The 24,369-nt window shown below is 42.8% G+C and overlaps 1 protein-coding gene across 1 annotated transcript in view; it reads right to left on the bottom strand.

Moving 5' to 3' along the window:
• FREM2 (FRAS1 related extracellular matrix 2) overlaps positions 1–24,369 on the bottom strand; it is a 176,312-nt gene that overhangs the window by 19,198 nt on the left and 132,745 nt on the right. Inside the window, exons 16-17 of the mRNA XM_075199037.1 lie at positions 23,977–24,308; positions 6,721–6,913 (exon numbers count right to left, since the gene is read on the bottom strand). Coding sequence (XP_075055138.1) covers positions 6,721–6,913; positions 23,977–24,308 — 525 coding nt within the window. The remainder of the gene's footprint in view (positions 1–6,720; positions 6,914–23,976; positions 24,309–24,369) is intronic.

Genomic DNA, 24,369 nt, shown 5'->3' with positions numbered 1-24,369 from the left:
GATTGTTAATTATGTCCTGATAAGGAGAGAGCAAGAGAGAGAACTGAGACAGTGGATAGGGGATAGATGTGAGAGAGGAAAAATAGGTGAGAAATGTCAATGTTTAGACAGAGAGAAAGTTGAGCAAAAGAGAAAAGAAAGAAATAGGGCAAAGGGAGAGGGGATAGATGGGAGAGAGATGTAAGAGAGAGAGAGATGAGAGAGAGATAGAACAGAAGAGAGGATAGATGTAAGAGAGAGATGAGAGAGAGGACAGAGAGGGGGGATAGATGGGAGAGATATGTAAGAGAGAGAGATGAGAGAGAGAGAACAGAAGAGAGGATAGATGTAAGAGAGAGATGAGAGAGAGGACAGAAAGGGGGGATAGATGGGAGAGAGATGTAAGATAGAGAGATGAGAGAGAGAGAACAGAAAGGGGGGATAGATGGGAGAGAGATGTAAGAGAGAGAGATGAGAGAGAGAGAACAGAAAGGGGGGATAGATGGGAGAGAGATGTAAGAGAGAGAGATGAGAGAGAGAGAACAGAAAGGGGGGATAGGTGAGAGAGATATGTAAGAGAGAGGACAGAGAGGGGGGATAGATGGGAGAGAGATGTAAGAGAGAGAGATGAGAGAGAGAGAACAGAAAGTGGGGATAGATGGGAGAGAGATGTAAGAGAGAGAGATGAGAGAGAGAGAACAGAAAGGGGGGATAGATGGGAGAGATATGTAAGAGAGAGGACAGAGAGGGGGGATAGATGGGAGAGAGATGTAAGAGAGAGGACAAAAAGGGGGGATAGATGGGAGAGAGATGTAAGAGAGAGAGAGATGAGAGAGAGAACAGAAAGGGGGGATAGATGAGAGAGATATGTAAGAGAGAGGACAGAAAGGGGGGATAGATGGGAGAGAGATGTAAGAGAGAGATGAGAGAGAGGACAGAAAGGGGGGATAGATGGGAGAGAGATGTAAGATAGAGAGATGAGAGAGAGAGAACAGAAAGGGGGATAGATGGGAGAGAGATGTAAGAGAGAGAGATGAGAGAGAGAGACAGAAGGGGGGATAGATGGGAGAGAGATGTAAGAGAGAGAGATGAGAGAGAGACAGAAAGGGGGGATAGATGGGAAAGAGATGTAAGAGAGAGAGATGAGAGAGAGAGAGAACAGAAAGGGGGGATTGATGGGAGAGAGATATAAGAGAGAGAGATGAGAGAGAGAGAACAGAAAGGGGGGATAGATGGGAGAGAGATGTAAGAGAGAGAGATGAGAGAGAGAGAACAGAAAGGGGGGATAGATGGGAGAGATATGTAAGAGAGAGGACAGAGAGGGGGGATAGATGGGAGAGAGATGTAAGAGAGAGGACAAAAAGGGGGGATAGATGGGGAGAGAGATGTAAGAGAGAGAGAGATGAGAGAGAGAACAGAAAGGGGGGATAGATGGGAGAGATATGTAAGAGAGAGGACAGAAAGGGGGGATAGATGGGAGAGAGATGTAAGAAAGAGATAAGAGAGAGAGAACAGAAAAGGGGGATAAATGGAGAGATATATAAGAGAGAGGACAGAAAGGGGGATAGATGGAGAGAGATGTAACAGAGAGAGATGAGAGAGAGAACAGAAAGGGGGATAGAGGGAGAGATATGTAAGAGAGAGGACAGAGAGGGGGGATAGATGGGAGAGAGATGTAAGAGAGAGGACAGAAAGGGGGGATAGATGGGAGAGAGATGTAAGAGAGAGAGAGATGAGAGAGGAGGACAGAAAGGGGGGATAGATGGGAGAGATATGTAAGAGAGAGGACAGAAAGGGGGGATAGATGGGAGAGAGATGTAAGAGAGAGAGATGAGAGAGAGAGAACAGAAAGAGGGGATAGATGGGAGAGAGATGTAAGAGAGAGAGATGAGAGAGAGAGAACAGAAAGGGGGATAGATGGGAGAAAGATGTAAGAGAGGAGAGATGAGAGAGAGAACAGAAAGGGGGCATAGATGGGAGAGATATGTAAGAGAGAGGACAGAGAGGGGGATAGATGGGAGAGAGATGTAAGAGAGAGGACAGAAAGGGGGGATAGATGGGAGAGAGATGTAAGAGAGAGAGAGATGAGAGAGAGAACAGAAAGGGGGGATAGATGGGAGAGATATGTAAGAGAGAGGACAGAAATGGGGGATAGATGGAGAGAGATGTAAGAGAGAGAGATGAGAGAAAGAGAGAACAGAAGGGGGACAGATGGAAGAGAGATGTAAGAGAGGAGATGAGAGAGAGGACAGAAAGGGGGATAGATGGGAGAGAGATGTAAGATAGAGAGATGAGAGAGAGAGACAGAAAGGGGGGGATAGATGGGAGAGAGATGTAAGAGAGAGAACAGAAAGGGGGGATAGATAGGAGAGAGATGTAAGAGAGAGAGATTGAGAGAGAGAGAATAGAAAGGGGGGATAGATGGGAGAGAGATGTAAGAGAGAGAGATGAGAGAGAGAGAACAGAAAGGGGGGATAGATGGGAAAGAGATGTAAGAGAGAGAGATGAGAGAGAGAGAACAGAAAGGGGGGATAGATGGGAGAGATATGTAAGAGAGAGGACAGAGAGGGGGGATAGATGGGAGAGAGATGTAAGAGAGAGGACAAAAAGGGGGGATAGATGGGAGAGAGATGTAAGAGAGAGAGAGATGAGAGAGAGAACAGAAAGGGGGGATAGATGGGAGAGATATGTAAGAGAGAGGACAGAAAGGGGGGATAGATGGGAGAGAGATGTAAGAGAGAGATGAGAGAGAGAACAGAAAGGGGGGATAGATGGGAGAGAGATGTAAGATAGAGAGATGAGAGAGAGAGAACAGAAAGGGGGGATAGATGGGAGAGAGATGTAAGAGAGAGAGATGAGAGAGAGAGAACAGAAAGGGGGGATAGATGGGAGAGAGATGTAAGAGAGAGAGATGAGAGAGAGAGAGAGAGAACAGAAAGGGGGGATAGATGGGAGAGAGATGTAAGAGAGAGATGAGAGAGAGAGAACAGAAAGGGGGGATAGATGGGAGAGAGATGTAAGAGAGAGAGATGAGAGAGAGAGAACAGAAAGGGGGGATAGATGGGAGAGAGATGTAAGAGAGAGAGATGAGAGAGAGAGAACAGAAAGGGGGGATAGATGGGAGAGATATGTAAGAGAGAGGACAGAGAGGGGGGGATAGATGGGAGAGAGATGTAAGAGAGAGGACAAAAAGGGGGGATAGATGGGAGAGAGATGTAAGAGAGAGAGATGAGAGAGAGAACAGAAAGGGGGGATAGATGGGAGAGATATGTAAGAGAGAGGACAGAAAGGGGGGATAGATGGGAGAGAGATGTAAGAGAGAGAGATGAGAGAGAGAACAGAAAGGGGGGATAGATGGGAGAGATATGTAAGAGAGAGGACAGAGAGGGGGGATAGATGGGAGAGAGATGTAAGAGAGAGGACAGAAAGGGGGGATAGTTGGGAGAGAGATGTAAGAGAGAAAGAGATGAGAGAGAGAACAGAAAAGGGGGATAGATGGGAAAGATATGTAAGAGAGAGGACAGAAAGGGGGGATAGATGGGAGAGAGATGTAAGAGAGAGAGATGAGAGAGAGAGAACAGAAAGAGGGGATAGATGGGAGAGAGATGTAAGAGAGAGAGATGAGAGTGAGAGAACAGAAAGGGGGATATATGGGAGAGAGATGTAAGAGAGAGAGATGAGAGAGAGAACAGAAAGGGGGGATAGATGGAGAGATATGTAAGAGAGAGGACAGAGAGGGGGGATAGATGGGAGAGAGATGTAAGAGAGAGGACAGAAAGGGGGGATAGATGGGAGAGAGATGTAAGAGAGAGAGAGATGAGAGAGAGAACAGAAAGGGGGGATAGATGAGAGAGATATGTAAGAGAGAGGACAGAAAGGGGGGATAGATGGGAGAGAGATGTAAGAGAGAGATGAGAGAGAGAGAACAGAAAGGGGGGATAGATGGGAGAGAGATGTAAGAGAGAGATGAGAGAGAGGACAGAAAGGGGGGATAGATGGGAGAGAGATGTAAGATAGAGAGATGAGAGAGAGAGAACAGAAAGGGGGGAGAGAGATGTAAGAGAGAGAGATGAGAGAGAGAGAACAGAAAGGGGGGATAGATGGGAGAGAGATGTAAGAGAGAGAGATGAGAGAGAGAACAGAAAGGGGGGATAGATGGGAGAGAGATGTAAGAGAGAGAGATGAGAGAGAGAGAACAGAAAGGGGGGATAGATGGGAGAGAGATGTAAGAGAGAGAGAGATGAGAGAGAGAGAACAGAAAGGGGGGATAGATGGGAGAGATATGTAAGAGAGAGGACAGAGAGGGGGGATAGATGGGAGAGAGATGTAAGAGAGAGGACAAAAAGGGGGGGATAGATGGCAGAGAGATGTAAGAGAGAGAGAGATGAGAGAGAGAACAGAAAGGGGGAATAGATGAGAGAGATATGTAAGAGAGAGGACAGAAAGGGGGGATAGATGGGAGAGAGATGTAAGAGAGAGAGATGAGAGAGAGAGAACAGAAAGGGGGGATAGATGGGAGAGAGATGTAAGAGAGAGAGAGATGAGAGAGAGAGAACAGAAAGGGGGGATAGATGGGAGAGAGATGTAAGAGAGAGAGATGAGAGAGAGGGAGAACAGAAAGGGGGGATAGATGGGAGAGAGATGTAAGAGAGAGAGATGAGAGAGAGAGAACAGAAAGGGGGGATAGATGGGAGAGAGAGAGATGAGAGAGAGAGAACAGAAAGGGGGGATAGATGGGAGAGATATGTAAGAGAGAGGACAGAGAGGGGGGATAGATGGGAGAGAGATGTAAGAGAGAGGACAAAAAGGGGGGATAGATGGGAGAGAGATGTAAGAGAGAGAGAGATGAGAGAGAGAACAGAAAGGGGGGATAGATGGGAGAGATATGTAAGAGAGAGGACAGAAAGGGGGGATAGATGGGAGAGAGATGTAAGAGAGAGAGATGAGAGAGAGAACAGAAAGGGGGGATAGATGGGAGAGATATGTAAGAGAGAGGACAGAAAGGGGGGATAGATGGGAGAGAGATGTAAGAGAGAGAGATGAGAGAGAGGACAGAAAGGGGGGATAGATGGGAGAGAGATGTAAGAGAGAGAGATGAGAGAGAGAACAGAAAGGGGGGATAGATGGGAGAGATATGTAAGAGAGAGGACAGAGAGGGGGGATAGATGGGAGAGAGATGTAAGAGAGAGGACAGAAAGGGGGGATAGATGGGAGAGAGATGTAAGAGAGAGAGATGAGAGAGAGAACAGAAAGGGGGGATAGGTGGGAGAGATATGTAAGAGAGAGGACAGAAAGGGGGGATAGATGGGAGAGAGATGTAAGAGAGAGAGATGAGAGAGAGAGAACAGAAAGAGGGGATAGATGGGAGAGAGATGTAAGAGAGAGAGATGAGAGAGAGAGAACAGAAAGGGGAATAGATGGGAGAGAGATGTAAGAGAGAGAGATGAGAGAGAGAACAGAAATGGGGGATAGATGGGAGAGATATGTAAGAGAGAGGACAGAGAGGGGGGATAGATGGGAGAGAGATGTAAGAGAGAGGACAGAAAGGGGGGATAGATGGGAGAGAGAGAGATGAGAGAGAGAACAGAAAGGGGGGATAGATGGGAGAGATATGTAAGAGGGAGGACAGAAAGGGGGGATAGATGGGAGAGAGATGTAAGAGAGAGAGAGATGAGAGAGAGAGAACAGAAAGGGGGGATAGATGGGAGAGAGATGTAAGAGAGAGAGATGAGAGAGAGAGAACAGAAAGGGGGGATAGATGGGAGAGAGATGTAAGAGAGAGAGATGAGAGAGAGAACAGAAAGGGGGGATAGATGCGAGAGATATGTAAGAGAGAGGACAGAGAGGGGGGATAGATGGGAGAGAGATGTAAGAGAGAGGACAGAAAGGGGGGATAGATGGGAGAGAGATGTAAGAGAGAGAGATGAGAGAAAGAACAGAAAGGGGGGATAGATCGGAGAGATATGTAAGAGAGAGGACAGAAAGGGGGGATAGATGGGAGAGAGATGTAAGAGAGAGAGATGAGAGAGAGAACAGAAAGGGGGGATAGATGGGAGAGATATGTAAGAGAGAGGACAGAAAGGGGGGATAGATGGGAGAGAGATGTAAGAGAGAGGACAGAGAGGGGGGATAGATGGGAGAGAGATGCGAGAGAGAGCGCTAGTGAGAGAGATATAAGAGAGAGAGAGAGAGAGAGAGAGGAGATAAAGAGACAAATAAGGGAGAGAGAAAAGGTAAAGGGAAGAAAAAGAAGAGAGAGAAATAAAAAGAAAGACATCATCATCATCTATTTATATAACGCCACTAATTCCGCAGCGCTGTACAGATAACTCACTCACATCAGTCCCTGCCCCATTGGGGATTACAGTCTAAATTCCCTAACACACACAGACAGAGACTAGGGTCAATTTTGTTAGCAGCCAATTAACCTACTAGTATGTTTTTGGAGTGTGGGAGGAAACCGGAGCACCCGGAGGAAACCCACGCAAACAGGGGGAGAACATACAAACTCCTCACAGATAAGGCCATGGTCGGGAATTGAACTCATGACCCCAGTGCTGTAAGGCAGAAGTGCTAACCAATTAGCCACCGTGCTGCCCCAATAAAGATATATTTTATATATATTTTGTTTTTAAATTTACACAGAGAGCTTTCTAAAATATCTTTCATACAACAATCTAATCTAAACAATCTAATAATAACAACATGAAGGCTATAATTTGAAGTCATTAAAATGTTTACCTTGTAATTCTGCTTCTGGTGGGCTCCCAATACCATCTTTCCACAAGATGGCAGTGTCGTACACAAATGTTAACCGTAGCTCAGAGTGTAGATCAAAATGCTGCCAACCACCAACTCCCACAGGTGAGTGAAACACATAGGACACGTACAGCGGCACCCTCAGGGTGACATAGGACTGTACGAGATTCAAGACCTTGAAACAGAACAGAACACACTTTAGAATCACAACATCATATTCCTGTGTCATTATTACAAGTACAGGTATGTCTTGTAGGTGGAAACATTATGCAACCTGTGGTGTTGGAAAAAAATGTCAACTTGTATGTTCAATAACATGAAAAATGATTGTTTGCAAACTGGAATTTATAGTTTGGTATACACAATACATGTAATGTAACCATTAGAACCTAATCAGTTATTACTTTCCGACACTCTGATATCAGACTGTTGTTCACGGGTACATGTTGGTTATTTTGTAATACATTATGTTCTAGATTAAAGGGATGATGATCTCAAAGATATTCTTTAGTTAACCCGACTCATTACAGGGAAAAGTTATGCCTGTTATGGAATTCATTTGATGTTACACCAGGAGAGTTCTGGGATAGTCAAACAATGGAACCTGTCCTGAATGACACGCTTTGTGAGCACACTAATGCCATCATAGAATCTAGGTAAATTCCTATAACCGGATTATTTGTGTACATCTATCACTTAATGTTTACATTACACAAACACATAGGGAGGTGCTAGACATGACCCAGGGGATGTGGCAAAGCAGCGGCAGGCAAATTTTGGTTATATTTATGATAGGAAGAAAAGCCCTATCCCCAGCGAAAAAAACAGGTGGTTTTAGCGGAGATAGGGCTTCTAGCTATCTTTCAAGGGCTAATGCTATGCTGTAGTCAGCGGTGGCCCGCTCAGTGAAGAGATTCTGGTGATAGCCTTCCCCATGAACAGTATGGGGTATCCTAATTAAGGACAGCGGTGGTACAAGTACTGAGGCAATTCTCCTATCGCCATCTCGGGATGGGGATAACAAGTGATAATATATTATTTTTTATTTAAATAAATTTTTTTTTTCATATATTGGTATTATTAAATATTTATTATTGTATAAAAAAAATCATATTTTGAAATATTGTTTTTCATTGTGTTTTACAAAGTGGAAATGGAAGTAGAAGTCCAGACTTCCAGTTCCGCTGAACATGCGTGAACAAGGGAGTTTACGTTAAGTTACCTCTTACTGCTGCCAGCCAGTATCGCTGAGGCAACGAGTATCAGTGAGATTTTATGGATAATTAAGGTGTTAGGAAGCTACAATGAGAAGCTATAGAAAACCAGTCCTATCGCTATTAATAAATAGGCCCAGGGCCATTATTTCAGGTGTGTATGGAACCTGTCAATGCTGCTCTGCAGTGCAGAGCGGGTGTGAGTGGGAAACACCTCCCAATATTTCCAGTAGTCGGGTCAAATGTCCTGGATGAAAAAGCAGATCTGACATGGCTGCAAAGAACTCCCTTGTTCTGGTCCTGTGATGATAACACACGTGCTCCAATGCTGGATTCTCTATCCTGTCCATATGAAATTTGATGATACATGACGGTTGTCTGATTGGCCTAAGCTGAACTAAATTGGCCATTAGCACCTATATGGCCAGCTTAAAAATGAATTTTAGACTTCCATGAATGAAAGAAATATAGGTATACAACTGTTGTAACCCATGTATACAAACAGCACAAAATAAAATACATAGCTATAAAATAATCAGATTCTGTATTGAAAATGATGTAATAAACACATGCAACAGATTGTTTGAAAACAAAATTAATGATGTCAACTAAATATCACAGTTTATGACAAGTACACAAACTACAAACATTGCAGGCAGTTGGTTACTCTCTGACACACACAACAAAATAACAACAAATGTTTTTAAATACATTTTATAGAAAAAGTCACCTGAATCAATGAACAGCAAAGAAAATAATTTATGCATTTATTCTACGTTGTGGCCAAGACATAGAACTGATGAACGTCCTGGTACTACTGAGAGAATTATTTTGCAGTTGCTCTGCTTTCGGCAGACTTCATATCACCAATGAGAGATCAGCTGTCTGTGCTGACAGCAAAGTGGAGACTCTGTGGAGACTCAGTAATTCAGCTTAGCCTTGCTGCTAATCAGACTGAGCACAGGTGCAGCTTGACCTCATAGTAACTGCAGGCGTACACTAAGCAGTGATAAACTGTGGACACACACACAGGGCTTCGCTTATGTCTTTACACGGGCTTACTCTGTGCTCAAAATACACAGAGGATTAGTCTAAAGCTGGGTACACACTACAGAATTTTCCACCAACTTTTTATGCCGATCGATTTTACATGCGATCGATGTTCCGATCGCTCGGTCCATGGACTGCATACACATTAGCCTTATTTAGGACGATAAAGGGAAGAGCGAACGTCCCTTTAGCGACTTTTTACAGCCATGTTGTCGTGAGCAATGACTGTAATTTCGTACTCACTGTTGTGGATCTGTCGGAAGTTTATACACACTACACAGCGGAAACGAGATTGGAACGAAAATATTTAACGGTACAACCAACCAAATGGGGCGACAATCGTCCATTTAGGCAGACTTTAGACCATCGTGTCACTACACACACTGACCCGACTTTTGAATGAGCGGTCGTATGTCGGCTGATTTAGCCGATTATTGGACGAAAACCGTGTAGTGTGTACCCAGCTTTAGTCTGTAGCTGGCCACACATCTCACAATCCAATCATTCATATTGATAATTTCTCATTGGATTGTAAATAATCAATAAGTGTATGGGTGACAATATGTACAATGAAATGTTGAAGGTAAAATTGATCTGATTATAAAGTTCCAGGGAAAGTTGATGGGGGTGGGGAGTGTCGATAACATCTATTTTGTGTGTGATATAATGGACATAGGGAATCTGAGTTGTTAATACGGGGCTGAGAGTGTTTTAAGGGAAGTGATAGGTATAACGGGTGTTTTGAGGTTCTAAAGGGCATATGATTGGGCATTATGGAGGTATAAGTGGTGGTTTGGGTTCATTGTGGGGTTTGCATGGCATGTGGGCAGATCTGAGGGTGATTTGGAGAACATGTGGGATTTATCCTAAGGGTATGTAGTAACCCTGTGTTTGATTTAAAGTATTTTTTAAACATATTACTGAGAGTAAAGGTAATGTACATTTTGATGGTTAGAGAGCTGCACATGCAGCCCATAGAGCAGTGATGTGCAACATGTGGACCTAGGAAGGCATGTGGCCCTCCAAGTCTTCACCTGTGGCCCCCAACGTCTTCCTGCTTTAATTTCAGATATGTTTATTATGACATGTAACACTCTTTAAAATGCCTACTGATATGTTATTACAGATAGGTGTCTTATTTATTTGATTAAATGTATTGTTTTAACTTATTACTGAGATTAAGGGAAATGGCTGGTGAATGTAGGTTAGATGGCCGCTCACACTGCCCCCGAAGTTCATCAGATTGTCTATCACTGCCTCAGAGGATATCAGGTTGTCTATCACTGCCTCAGAGGATATCAGGTTGTCTATCATTGCCTCAGAGGATATCAGGTTGTCTATCACTGCCTCAGAGGATATCAGGTTGTCTATCACTGCCTCAGAGTATATCAGGTTGTCTATCACTGCCTCAGAGGATATCAGGTTGTCTATCACTGCCTCAGAGTATATCAGGTTGTCTATCACTGCCTCGGAGTATATCAGGTTGTCTATCACTGCCTCAGAGGATATCAGGTTGTCTATCACTGCCTCAGAGTATATCAGGTTGTCTATCACTGCCTCAGAGGATATCAGGTTGTCTGTCACTGCCTCAGAGGATATCAGGTTGTCTATCACTGCCTCAGAGTATATCAGGTTGTCTATCACTGCCTCAGAGGATATCAGGTTGTCTGTCACTGCCTCAGAGGATATCAGGTTGTCTATCACTGCCTCAGAGTATATCAGGTTGTCTATCACTGCCTCAGAGGATATCAGGTTGTCTATCACTGCCTCAGAGTATATCAGGTTGTCTATCACTGCCTCAGAGGATATCAGGTTGTCTGTCACTGCCTCAGAGGATATCAGGTTGTCTATCATTAGTCTAGGTGTCTGCATGTCAGGTTCAGTACTTTCTGTTCACCCCAAACATGAGTTTGTGTATTTACTCTTTAGGACTCGCTGCCTTTAACTGTAGTAATATGTTACTGCACTTTTAACTTTTGCTAGCTCCTCTACATATCTGGGTGTGTTTTATGTATTTATAGATATTTTGTGCATTTTTCCATTGATATTTCATTTTTATTATGCTTTGTATTTCATCGGATGTATCTATATCTAGCTATATTATATATAATATATATATATATATATATATATATATATATATATATACATACACACACACACACACACACACACACACAGCTAAATAGTGTATTAATTAAAACTATGATTGTAGCTGATAGTATCTTTCAGTCATTTTTAAGTTTACTGTAAAATAAATAGGTTAGAAATATTTTGGGTTTTCTGCTCTTTTCTTACATTTCCAACTACATGTTTAAAATTTGAGGGCAATGGAATAAATGAGGGGTTAGGGGCCCACCTATGTCTTAAAGACACCCTATTTTATAGCTCTGCTGAAGATCGAACTCAACCACGTTTCCCTTCACCTATACATCTGCAGAGCATCTCATAATTAGAGACCAGAAGTAGTGCAAGAATACAGAGGAGTATATTAACTAAACTGCGGGTTTGAAAAAGTGGAGATGTTGCCTATAGCAACCAATCAGATTCTAGCTGTTATTTTGTAGAATACACTAAATAAATGAAAGCTAGAATCCGATTGGTTGCTATAGGCAACATCTCCACTTTTTGAAACCCGCAGTTTAGTAAATATACCCCGGAGACTTTGACCAGTTTCTGTAATTTATGTACCTGTCCTTACAAATTATTTCTCTTATCTGTTCCCATCACTTGTACCTCATGTTTTATGCTGCTGCAGTGTAAGATATGTGATACCTTACAGGCTCATACACACATATGGGTTGGGAAAACACTTTTACCGCCCTTCAAATTACATAATACATGTGGATTATTCGCAGAAAGTTTTTTCCGGAACAACACTGGAGAAATACCACAACTGATTTTATAAGTGTATATAACATACTTGCCAACTAATTGATGGTTCCCTCTGGGAGTCCCTGGAGGGGAGAAGGTGGCTATGGGTGGAGGGGGCAGGGCTTGGCAAATTGCACCATTTTGGGGTCAAAATGATGTGATTCCCTGAGAATCCCGTCATTGTGGAGACCTACCCGGAATTCAGGTGTCTCCCGAACATTCCAGACTAGGCAGGTATGGTCTATAAATGCACCTCTAATGCCTGTAAAGTGTGTATATGTAGGAGGCCTACAAATAATCAGGGATAACTGTTTTGCAGAGTGCTGTCACATTGTTGGACCATCTATGGACCATGATAGAAAGAGCAGTACAGCAAATCTAATAGTGTTTTCAACCTTACGTATGGTCTTTGCCCTTGGATATGGCACGGAACTGCCGTGTCATGTAGAAACCACTCAATCAGTAAGTAGTCTGCTGGTGGTGAGGAAATAGTCATATCTCATATAAATAACTAGGTTAGTGACCAAGTTAGACTGTGCGTAATACAACAAAATGCAGCCAATGTGAGGATAGTAATGTTTGGCAGCAGATTGGATATCTATTTACATCTGTAACTTGACCACAGGTTGAAAATACCACATCTAAGGAAGCCTCTAGATAAAAATCTGGCTCAGGACATAGTATCAATCTTTTTAAGTTGTCATCAAAAAAAGTGTGTAAATATCCAAGCACTTTACAAAGGTTTAAAAAAGCTTTAACACATTGGGTCATTTCCTGAAGATGTAACAGGTCCGATAACAGGCTTAACGAGCCAGGATTATTTGTTCTGGAGACAGGCTGAGGACAAAGTGCAGAATGGATGTCTCTGATAAGCAGATATATATTATAGGACTATGTTTCTAGATAATTTTAGTATTGGAACATTTGTTTCTACTGAATGATAGAATAAAGTGTTTCATATTAAATCAGTTCCTACAGGAGACCGTAGGTTTATAGTAACAGAGGTCAAAACTGATACATAGTGGTCATTTAAAAGAATTATTGAAACTTTAAAATGTGTTACTACCAATACTGAATGTGAGGACTAGACACATTGTAAGAGAAATATGAAGAATATAAAATACATTTTGTAACATTTTGTAAACACAGTAATAGAATAAGACATGTGAATGAAGTGCTGATTATAAATAAATAATAATAATAACTATACTGAGCAATGTACCCATAGCCTACACATAATACTTGTGAGATACAGCGCAAAAATCCTTCTCGTGACATCAAGGTTAATTTTGCATAATAATGCAGGATTTGCGGGGCAATAAGCGACATGATTGTGACGTTTGCTCTGCAGCAGAGCTTTCTCCTGCTTGATGGTAGGAGCTGGGAGGAGAGGAGCCACTCTTTGCAAAGTGCATTCTAGGAGCACTTATTTTTTCGAAACTGTGCTAAAACTATATTTCATTTTGCAAAGTGAGAATATAAAAATGAGATAAGGCGGCGAAGAGGGCACTTTGTTAGGGTCATTTCGGGCACATAGTAATTTCCATTCCGCTTAGAGCTGGCACACATATACTTTCCTTATGTTTTGTACCTTCCAGTTGCACAACAGCAAAGAATTTCTAGTTGTACTTTGCCCAGGTAGAAGCAGCCATTTTACAAGCTGAACCAATGTTCAACAGAATGCAGCCAATTAACTCACTAGGAACTGGTGACATCACTGAAGCATGAGGTACATTATTATCATAAATATTGGTTCAGCATACAAAATGGCTGCCTTCTCTTCATGGGGGCGACAGATGCAGTTCAATGGCACAAGGAACTGAACTTTGCTGTATCTGTGTGGAGTTTGTATGTTCTCCCTGTGTTTGTGTGGGTTTCCTCCGGGTGCTCCGGCTTCCTCCCACACCCCAAAAACATACTAGGTTAATTGTCTGCTATCTAATTGACCCTAGTCTGTGTTTCTGTCTGTCTGTGTGTGTAAGTTAGGGAATTTAGACGGTAAACTCCAATGGAGCAGGTACTGTGTGAGTGACAAATGTTCTCTGTACAGCGCTGTGGAATTAGTGGTGCTATATACATAAATAAGTGATAATGATGATGATTAAGGAAACTATTCTGGGTGTTCAGCAAGCCTGTTCTGCAAAAAGCTAAATTAACTTGTATATCTGAAACTAGACACATAAGCCTTTTCACTCACTCAGATAGAACTTCTTATCAGTGAACTATTTACACAACACAAAGGTGTCACCCTTCAAAGACTGCTCAAAAAAAAATATTGGGCTCTAGGGTCAAAGGTGACAGCCACAGAAAGGTTCATTCAAGGTTTCTAACCTGTGAATTCAAAGTGAAAATACATATATGCCTTTAAGAGGATTTTCTAAAAACATTTAGCTTTGGGCATAGTGGGTGGGACAGCAGTTTGCCCAAATTTACTATTTATTTCTACATATACATTGTATAGGAATAATGTTTTTCTGTGAATTTCCTAAGAAAATAATGTTGATCATTGAACATTGATCATAATTTAATAAATGATTTATAAATTAATATATCCCACTTAGGGTTGAACACATAAAAGTATAATACAGAATTCTGTTACTGTCAGGCGCCGTCTCCGCACTGACTCTTGGTGCAGGAGACAGACGCCTGCACCCTCTCTGCAGCTATGTCCCGTTGCCAAGCAATGGGACGCTTCCTTGTTCTCCTGCATGCTGTGCGTGCGCATGCTCCCTTCAGTCGCGTCCCGTTGCCTGGAAACTGGACGCTTTCTCCACGCACGTGTCTGACCGCCGAATCTCCATCACCCAATTAGGGTGCACCTTATGCGTTATATAGCTCCCTCTGACACCTGTTAGGTGCCAGAGTATTGGTTCACTCCTACTCCAGTGCTTCCTGAATTTCTAATCCCGTGTTCTTGGGTTCTGACTCTGCTTCTTGTTATCATTCTTCTGTGTTACATTTTGTACTACGCTGCTCGGCTGGTTTGACTATTTGACTTGACCTGACTTCTCTCTGTAACCTCCCTGTGTACTGCACCGCTCATTTGGCTCTGACCTGGACTGCCTGGCTATGCCTGTCTACTACTGTCGCTACACCGGTGACTGTCTTGGAGAACCGCGATCTATGAACCCTCTGCAGCTAAGTCCAAACTCCCTTGCTGGGGTCCCTGGTGAATACCGGGGGTACGTTAGACTCCGCGCCTCCCTGTTCAGATGAGCTAATACCGGCTAGCTGCCATCTCGGCAATTCCGTGACAGTCACATAATTACAGTTTATTAATTTGGATATTGTATAGAACAAAGACAAGAGCTTTCATGAACCATTCTTAAAGTGGTATTTTGTAATCAAGAATGTGCTCTTGCAAATGAACACTAATCCTGTGTAATAATGCTAGGCTTAAAGTGATGCTAAATGCACAGAAATTATTTTAAAATAAAAAAATCATATGTTAAAGAGGAAAATGTATATTATCTGGCCTTACCTCGGCATTCAGGAGGTGTAAGCAGGATGCTGCCATTCTTTTCCTGAAGACCAGTCCTACCAGGCGCGGGCTGGCAAATCTCAGCCCTGGGGGCGCACAGGCGGCCACATCACATGACACGCGATACGGCCGCGTCATTGATGCGGCCGCGTTGCGTGTTTTGTGATGCGGCCGCCGGTAATATTAAGGAAATCTTGTATCCACTGGGGGTCGGGGTCGTCCGGCCCAAACAGGAGTCAGACTGTCCCCCTGCCCAGCCCGCCCCTGAGTCCTACATTGCTAATTATTGATTTAAATTAATGCATAAAATAACATATGTGACTTCCAGCAAATATGTAACATTAAGTTTTCTTTTACCCTCTTTACCTATCTGCATATAGCATTCTGTAGTCAAATAGATTGCTCAAAAATTTTCTATATGGTTCAAAATTCTATAAAATTTCACATTAACTTGTTCATAGTACAATCGTCAATAAACCTTGATTAAATCTGTTGGTTAAAAATTTGTGGCTGATTTTTGCAGTTCACATTCAAGGTGTTTGTAAAAAAATGTTGACATTTTTTTTAAAAAATGCTATTGTGCGAATCAGGTCGAATATTTCAGTTAAATTTTAAATATTTTGGTTCGAACATGCACAAATCGGTTGTCATGAACATGGTTGAACCACCTAGAACACGTTCAACTTTCTCAATTTTTTTAATGGTTCAAAATTGTAAGAAATTCTGGCAAATTTTAGAACCAATTAGTCAAACTGGTTCAAGAATTGAAACATGGCCGGTTCAAGCATCTCTACACAGCACCTTCCCCTTTGAGTGATACCAGAATAGCAGGCAGCCCCCCTGTCAGGAAAAGGTGAGATGGTAAAATTGCTGCAAACAGTAGTGTAGTCCTCTGCCTATCCGAGTCACAAACATTAGAGCAATGTGGACTTGCAAAGGGCATTACAAGAAAGTTGTGGGGACAATCATGCAAAATAATAAAAGTGGTTTAGCTGTGGGTAGAGTAACATTAACTCCTACTTGGGAATTATGAATATAATGTTGGTACATACACCACCATACAGCTCACAGACAGGGCCAGTGGGACATGGTAAGCCCGATAAGTGTGGCAGGAGGCTGATGTGCTTACTGGGACACCCCACCAGCCCCCTTATACTGGAAATCTCAGCACTGGTCCTGCTCATAGCGCTCTGATCTGGTTTAGGATACAGTAAAACAGATTTAACCTCCAGACTGCAGGTACACTATACAATAGCCACCAATTGCAGGTTCCTATAGATTAACCATCAGATTACAGCTCTGCTAGAAACTAGTCACCAAATTGCAGCTTTGTTATAAACTACCCACCAGATTGCAGCTCTCCTATAAACTCACCATCAGATTGTAGCTCTGCTTTACACTAGCCTCCAGCCTGTAGCTCTTCAATACACTAGCCACTAGACTGCAGATTTACTATACAACACTAACTACCAGACTGCAGCTCTACTATACAATACTAGCCACCAGACTGCCGCTATGCTTTATACTAGCCGCCACATTGCAGCTCTACTATAAACACCCCATCAGATTGCAGCTCTGCTTTACACTAGCCACCAGCCTGCAGCTCTTCAATACACTAGCCACTAGACTGCAGATCTACTATACAACACTAGTCACCACACTCAGACTGCAACTCTACTATTGTCAGGATTTAAACCCAGGGCTTCTGCTTCCATGGACTGCTGCTCTGCTGACTGAGCTATTCTGGCTGCTGGACAGTTCCTTGCCTGTATTCAGTGTTCTAGATCATTTCCAGTGATCTCCTGATCTTCCAGCATGCCTTAGCTCCACCCCTTGATTCCTATAAAAGCCTGGCCAGTTCCTGTCTCCAGTGCCTGGTTATTGTGCTCTGTGCCTGTGTTCTAGCTCCTGCTCCTGTTGCTGTTCCTGTCTACCTGCATCTACTACACGTGTACCGACCTCGGCTTGCCGTCCACTATGCTTCTGCCTCAACCTTTGGACTTCTACGCCTCTCTGTGTACCGAACCCGGCTTGTTTGACCTTTCTTCTATCTCATCTCCTTTCAGCCAGCCTTCCTCCCTGCCACTGGGCTCCTATCGAGTCTCCGGACCGTGACACCTATATAACACTAGCCACCAGACTGCAGCTGTGCTTTATACTAGCCACCAGATTGCAGCTCTGCTATAAACTCTCCATCAGATTGCAGCTCTGCTTTACACTAGCCACCAGCCTGCAGCTCTTCAATACACTAGCCCCTAGATTTCAGATCTACTATACAACACTAGCCACCAGACTGCCGCTGTGCTTTATATTAGCCACCAGATTGCAGCTCTGCTGTACCATACCCAGCATATTGGAGGTCTATTATTCACTAGCCACCATGCTGTCAATCTGTTTACCTCTAGCAATCAGGTTAGAGATCTGTTATTCCATAGTGATCAAGTTGGAGGCCTGCTATTCTCTACAATTGTCTCTGTATTGTAGTCATCTGAATGTGAGGTGGGGTAGACAGGGACGCTGTCAGGTTGTAGGGGGGCCTGATATCTGTAATAATGATTCTCTATGCTGCTGTCAAGACACAAAGACCAGGGCTGTTCTTCATCTCACGTTATTCCTCTTGGCTGTGACCAGGCTCGCTTTAGCTGACAGATCAGTATAAAATACTCGCCTATTCCTTGTATGAACAAATTTTGGTTAGCACCACTCGTAGGCAAATTATATTACATTTAGTTTAATGTAAGCTGAGCGCATAGGCTACTGGGGCAGAGCTTAAAATGCCTCTGACTCAGCAAATGGGCGTAAATACGCTCTCTTTACATGCAAATTGTAAGAGCTAATTTTTGGACGCATATCTGTCCAACTCAGCATAAGCTCCCTTATCACTAATGCCCCACATTTTATTTCTGGATTATTCCAATTTAGTACATTACCACACTATGTTAAATTATTGCGTCATCCATTTTGCCAACAGCCCATCCGATTTCATCTCTAAAAATGGTTAATTATCCTGTATAAAGAATGATCAATGGCCACAATGTTAATTTGTCCGTGTGCTTTTTTTTTCAATACGAAAACTACAGGACAAAATAAAATAGCCCTAAATTTTAAGGAAAAAAATGGTAATATTAATAGCTCTCCACTAAAGTCAATACAAGAGAATGACTGTGCTGTGCAATTTATTTAGAAATACTTTTCACTGTGATCAAAGTAATGTATAACTGAGTAGCTCAGTCTTCAGCAATCTCTGCCCTTTGAATTTGGTAGTGCTGATTGTTTAATGTGCTTTAAATTATTTTGTCAGTGTCACTATTATACATTTAAACAATAAATGCTCTGTATCGAATTTATCAAACACTCAATATTTCCTTTCATACGTGGCCCAGCCAGAGATCTAGACACAAATGTCTGGCACTGTGAAGACTGAAAGACTCCGCACCAGATGTATTGCTTTCCAACAGGGGCACCTTGATATGATCAAGAACAATGCAGTGACCCCAAAGACTGATATGTCATGTAGCATATTATACATCAGTCCTCCTCATTGATTTACCTCATATATCTTACATATGGTTGGTTGATTAAACACAATATGCAACCTATGTGTTGTGTGAATTCTGTTAAAGTAGGCCCTTACATAAAACCACATCAGTCTTTTTATAACATGACACATTTATAATATACATAATTTATAATATCAGAGTTGTACCTGTCTCTTAGATAGCACAGCATGAAGATCAGCTACTAGCAAAGCGTAACTGTGCAGTAATCGGTTATTAGCTTTGATCAGGGGCAGGCTGGCATCTGTCACCGGGCCGGTCCCATAGTGGGCTACCTCATACTTGCCAAGTTTGAAAAGTTAATTCCGGGAGATCCCGGGCAGGGGGCGTGGTTGGAGGGCGGGGCATGGTCAATCGCGTCATTTTGGCCCCGTCCCATGCAACAAAAATTATGTTTTATTGCAGGGGGCGGGGCCAAAATGATGCGATTCACTTCATTTTGGTGAGTAAGTGGCAGTATGCGGGATACTTGCTTGCTCTCCCGGGAGTCCGGGAGACCTACCCAAATTTCGGGAGTCTCCCGGACATTCCGGGAGAGTTGGCAAGTATGGGCTACCTTGGGCTGGGTCACCTGCATTTTTTTCCTTTAAAAAGTCAAGTCTTGCCCCCAGGGCTAAAACTGCCAGCCCTCCCCTGGCCTTGATACAATATGAGTTTGACAATACAAGTAGAGTGAATGTCTAATATCTTGCTGTAGATTACTGAACCTCTGCAGTTAGTTAGTAGCCCTATCACCTAACCATTTTTACATGCCATTTTCATAGAATAATGCAGGGTGGAGTAGTCAGGGGCTCTAATTGTGGAGTTCTAGGGGCCCCGGAATTTGCAATAGCGGCTAAGTATGCAGCTGCCATTACACAAAGAATAAGGGCTGTGTTTTCTTCCTCTTACTTTAGTGTTTCCCCTTGGTCATGCCCTGGCTAACTATACTCACCAATTACTTGTATGAAGAGATTGGGGATGGCACCTCACTAAGACAAAATATATTACTTTTGCTTAATATTCGATAAATTATGATATCTACACTCACCTGATCACAGAATAATATTTTTGGTTTATCAGAATTTAGCACATTACCACCTTATATTAATTTATACCTTCATCCATTTTGCCAAAAACCCATCCACCCATTAATTTTTAATGCACAATGCATAATACAACAGAACTAATATCATACACCTACATAAAACACAGTTCACAGTGGCAGAACAACCAATCAGAAACTGGCTTTGATCGTTATGCAGTAAGGTGGCCACTCACGCTGTGGTTCTACAGCAGATATCAGGGAATTGCCCCAAAAAGAAGAGATACCTGATAATAATCTGGGGCCTGATTCATTAAGGATCTTAAATGAAGAGGTATCTTATTTCAGTCTCCTGGACAAAACCATGGTACAATGCAAGGGGTGCAAATGAGTGTTCTGTTTTGCACATAAGTTAATTACTGACTGTTTTTTCATGTAGGACACAAATATTTGATAGCTTATTTGTACAGTGAAATTTAAAGTTAATATGTGTGTGTTACATGAAAAAACAGTCAGTATTTAACTTATGTGCAAAAAAGAACACTCATTTGCACCCCTTCCATTGTAACATGGTTTTATCCAGGAGACTGAAATAAGATACCTCTTCATTTAAGATCCTTAATGAATCAGGCCCCTGGTTGGAATGCTATGGGTTACTGCACTGTTTGCCGTTTTGCTCAAAAATAACCCCCACATTGTTTCCAGAGGTTTTTTTCAGCATAACCATCCGTTAACCTTTCATTTAAATAAAGAACCTTATGCCAGGAAGAAGTTGTAATTCCATCGATCACTTTCAAAATGAGTAGAAACAGACAGAATTAGGCTAGCACAAAATGTGCTTCTTGTCTGTAATAAAACCCACCTAAAATGCCCCCATGGTTAAATTAAAAATGCATTCTAGTTTAGTACTGCTGTATAAAAGTCCTATTTATGAGGTGGTATGCGACATTTGGAAATGACATCTGACACAGAACTGGCGCTCTTCCTTGACTAGAATCATACCTTTAAATGGGCCTTAATTTTAATGTATTTCTTGTGCACTTTGCTATGTGGCTAAAGATACATTAAGATGTCCTCTCCAAGAAGCATCAGGGGGTCTTTCGTGTCCATGACAGACTAAATAAGCAACTGCTCAAACAGCGGTCTTGTAATAAAGATACATATAGAAGTGCTTAAAGAGGTTTTCTACTTTAAAAATCAATTATTAAATCCTTTTGTTCCGGGATTTCTCGAGTCTTTCCACAGCAGGGGAGATCTGACGCAACAGCTCTTTAAGGATTTCAATTAGATCAGCTGTGTCTGATATCTGCCGCTACAGATAGACTGGAGCATTGCTGATTGGCAGAGATCCAGGATACTTGTAAATCTTAGGATATTGAAAAATAAAGGGGACCCCCAGCAATGTACCATTATTGGGAAGCAATTTAGTAAAATCATTTTTTTAAGTTGGCATAATTTAGAGTTTGGTGCAAATCTAGTTAAAGGCTGCAAGTTTGCTCCTGGACAAAACATGTTGCAATGTGAGGGAAATTTTTATTAAAGAAGAAAGTTGTGCATACATGCCAACTTTCAAAACTTGTGAGAGGGGGTAGGAGGGGGCGTGGTAACGTTATCGCGTCACCATAGCTCCGCCCCTACTATAAAATGCTGACATTCACGGCATTGAATAGTGGGGGCAGGGCTTAATGATGCGAATAAGCCCCGACTCCGCCATCCCATGCTGTGAATTTTGGCGAATCTGGGAGGTTTACCTACTCTTCCGGGAGTCAGTGAGGTCTCCCAAAAATTTGGGAGCCTCTTGGGTATTCCGGCAGAGTAGGCAAGTATGGAGTTGTGGGAAATAAAAAAGGTGAGGCAAGCAACTGTAAGAATAAGTGTTTTAGATAAATAATTGGGACTCGACAGTGGATGCAGTCCCTACAGGACCTGGACTTGAAGGGGGCCCAGCAATGCCACAATACCACCCCTTCCCTCAGGGGCCCCCAACCCCCTGCTATGTTCTCAATATAGCATCATGTGCCCCCAGATGAGGCCCCCGCTCTGTCCTTTTGAGAGCAGAGTTGACAGCCTGGGAGGTTAAAGTGGCATCACCGGGTCCCTACCCAAATTTTGCTATGGGGCTCGATGACTGTTCCGCCTTTGGGCTCTGGTGCATATTGTAAGTGGTGGATACCTGGGCATATTGTATATGGGGAACACCGAGAAATATAGTGGGCTCTGGGACATATACAGTAAGCTATGCAGCATATTGTATATTACTGAGAAAGCTGAACACTATGCTTTATGTTAATATTGTTTAACTTATTATCCCTCTGGCCTTTCAGCTACAAACTGTTCTATTTGTACCTCTATGGGGTGTGATATAACCAAAGGCGACATGGCAATGTGTCTTCTTTCCCCCTCCCCAGATATACTAACTCCTGATGTAAACTATGCCAATTAGGTCTACATGAATAAAGAAAACCAGGGTAACCAGAAATCTGTGGACCCGCAATGTATATTTATACACTGAATCGCACATACTTGTCTGCCAAGAACTTTTCCAGGTGCATGTCCTCTTCATTGTCTTTAGAAACATTTAAACCCCACAGATGCCACCATCTTAACCCATAAATTCATACTTTTCCCATGACACTAGAAGCACTCGTGCATGTGACGTCATAGAAGAGCATTTGTGCTGCTGTTTTACTGTTTTGTAAATGACCTTCAGTTATTGTGTGAATTGTGCCGCATGCTAGAACAATTTACAGGGAAATTTTGCTGCTAAGTAGATGCTAGTTACAATCAAGTTCTATACCCCAACATGACATCTTAGACTCAGAATGACTTCAAATAAATGGGTAGAACTCCCATTCTTGTTAAAGAGAAAACTGTGACAATGATTTCACAAGAAGCTTGCTCGGCCTATAGAGTCCCAGATGCATGATTTTGGATGTTAAATCTTGTGTAGACATTTTACATTCAACATTGCCACAGACACATACCACAACTGTGCAGGGACTTGTGCAGCAAGTTAGATCACAACATCAAATAGCCTTAGCACATCTGGACAGTAATAGCCACTTTTCGGTGCAGGTGCATGTAGCATAATCTAGATCAGTGGTACGTAACCGTTCTGAAGCTGGGGCCCCAAGTGTAAGTGTACAATTGTTCTGAGATCCAAAAGAATAGAATGTATTGCATACCTTACAATCCGGGCATTTGTCTATTTTTGCATTGACAGGTTTGCTATGATAAGCAGGGGGCTGTGTCAGATAAAACTACCTCTATTTTTAATTAGTAGAGAAGGTTCACATCCTATTGACTGATTGTATTGACACTCTTGGAAACTCTTAGCCAATGGCGGAACTATCGTGGATGTTGGAGGTGCAGCTGCTACGGGGCCGAGAGGCGAGGAAAGCCCATCAATGGAAGTGCTCCCCTCCCCTCCAAGGCCTCGGCGGGACACCCCCCCCCCCCCACAAGGCCAGCACATTATCCCCTGTCGCTAAAGCTCTAGACTGGAGTCCCCTTCTCAGCGCGGCCACGCATGTGCTGGCCGAACCTGCTCTGAAGAGTCCCCCTCTCTGCTCTTATCAAAGCATAGCTGGGTGTCAGGGAGGCTACATCGGCATTGCCGGGCCCCTACCTAAACGTCGCTATGGGGCCCGGTGATGCGAAGTTTCTCCCCTGCCCTTAGCCACGTATATGATTCTCTTTGCTATTTATATGTATTTTATATTCTCCATTTCAGTAGCTTTATATTATAACTGGCGTGCCATACCATGATACCACAATAGTTTCATACACCTCATTCTCTTGCACCTCATAGGTTACACCAGTGGTTCCCAAACTGTGCGCTAGGTACCGCGGCGATCTCACAGGGGTGCCTCGGCCAGGGCTGGTGGTAAGCATGGTGGGGGACTATTTGGTAATTATTTTGGCTTAGGGGTGCCTTGAAACATTTTTTGGAGACCCTAGGGGTGCTTTGAACTGAGAAAGTTTGGGATCCACTGGGTTACACAAAAAAGAACTCCTGGTAACTTGAATAATAATTACCTGTCCATCGGTGCCAATTGTGCCTCCGCATTGAGTCAGGAGTTCGGACATGTCATAGTAGCTGGTAAAGTCCCACAAGCAGGCCTCAAGATTAAGATTTCGGTAGAAACGCAATGTATTGAAACCTCGGAGCTGTGGGCTATACTGGTAAGGAGACGTCTCCCCGATTACATTAGGATTCTTGGTGCCATTTGTCAAAAATCCATAACGAGTTTTCACTTCACTATAATCCAAAAGATTAGAACATTTGTGGTTTCCCACCCGTGTGCCGTCAGGACTGAGCGTGAGTTCAAAGTTGGACATTTCTCTTGTTGATACAACTGGCAGCATGCCTAAAATGGAAAATGAGACTAAAATAAGTAACTAAGAAATTAGCTCCACTAAATAAGGAAA

This window comes from Mixophyes fleayi, chromosome 2 (assembly GCF_038048845.1).
Source record: "Mixophyes fleayi isolate aMixFle1 chromosome 2, aMixFle1.hap1, whole genome shotgun sequence".
Classification (NCBI taxonomy): Eukaryota; Metazoa; Chordata; class Amphibia; order Anura; family Limnodynastidae; genus Mixophyes; species Mixophyes fleayi.
This window is presented reverse-complemented; position numbering and strand designations above follow the sequence as displayed.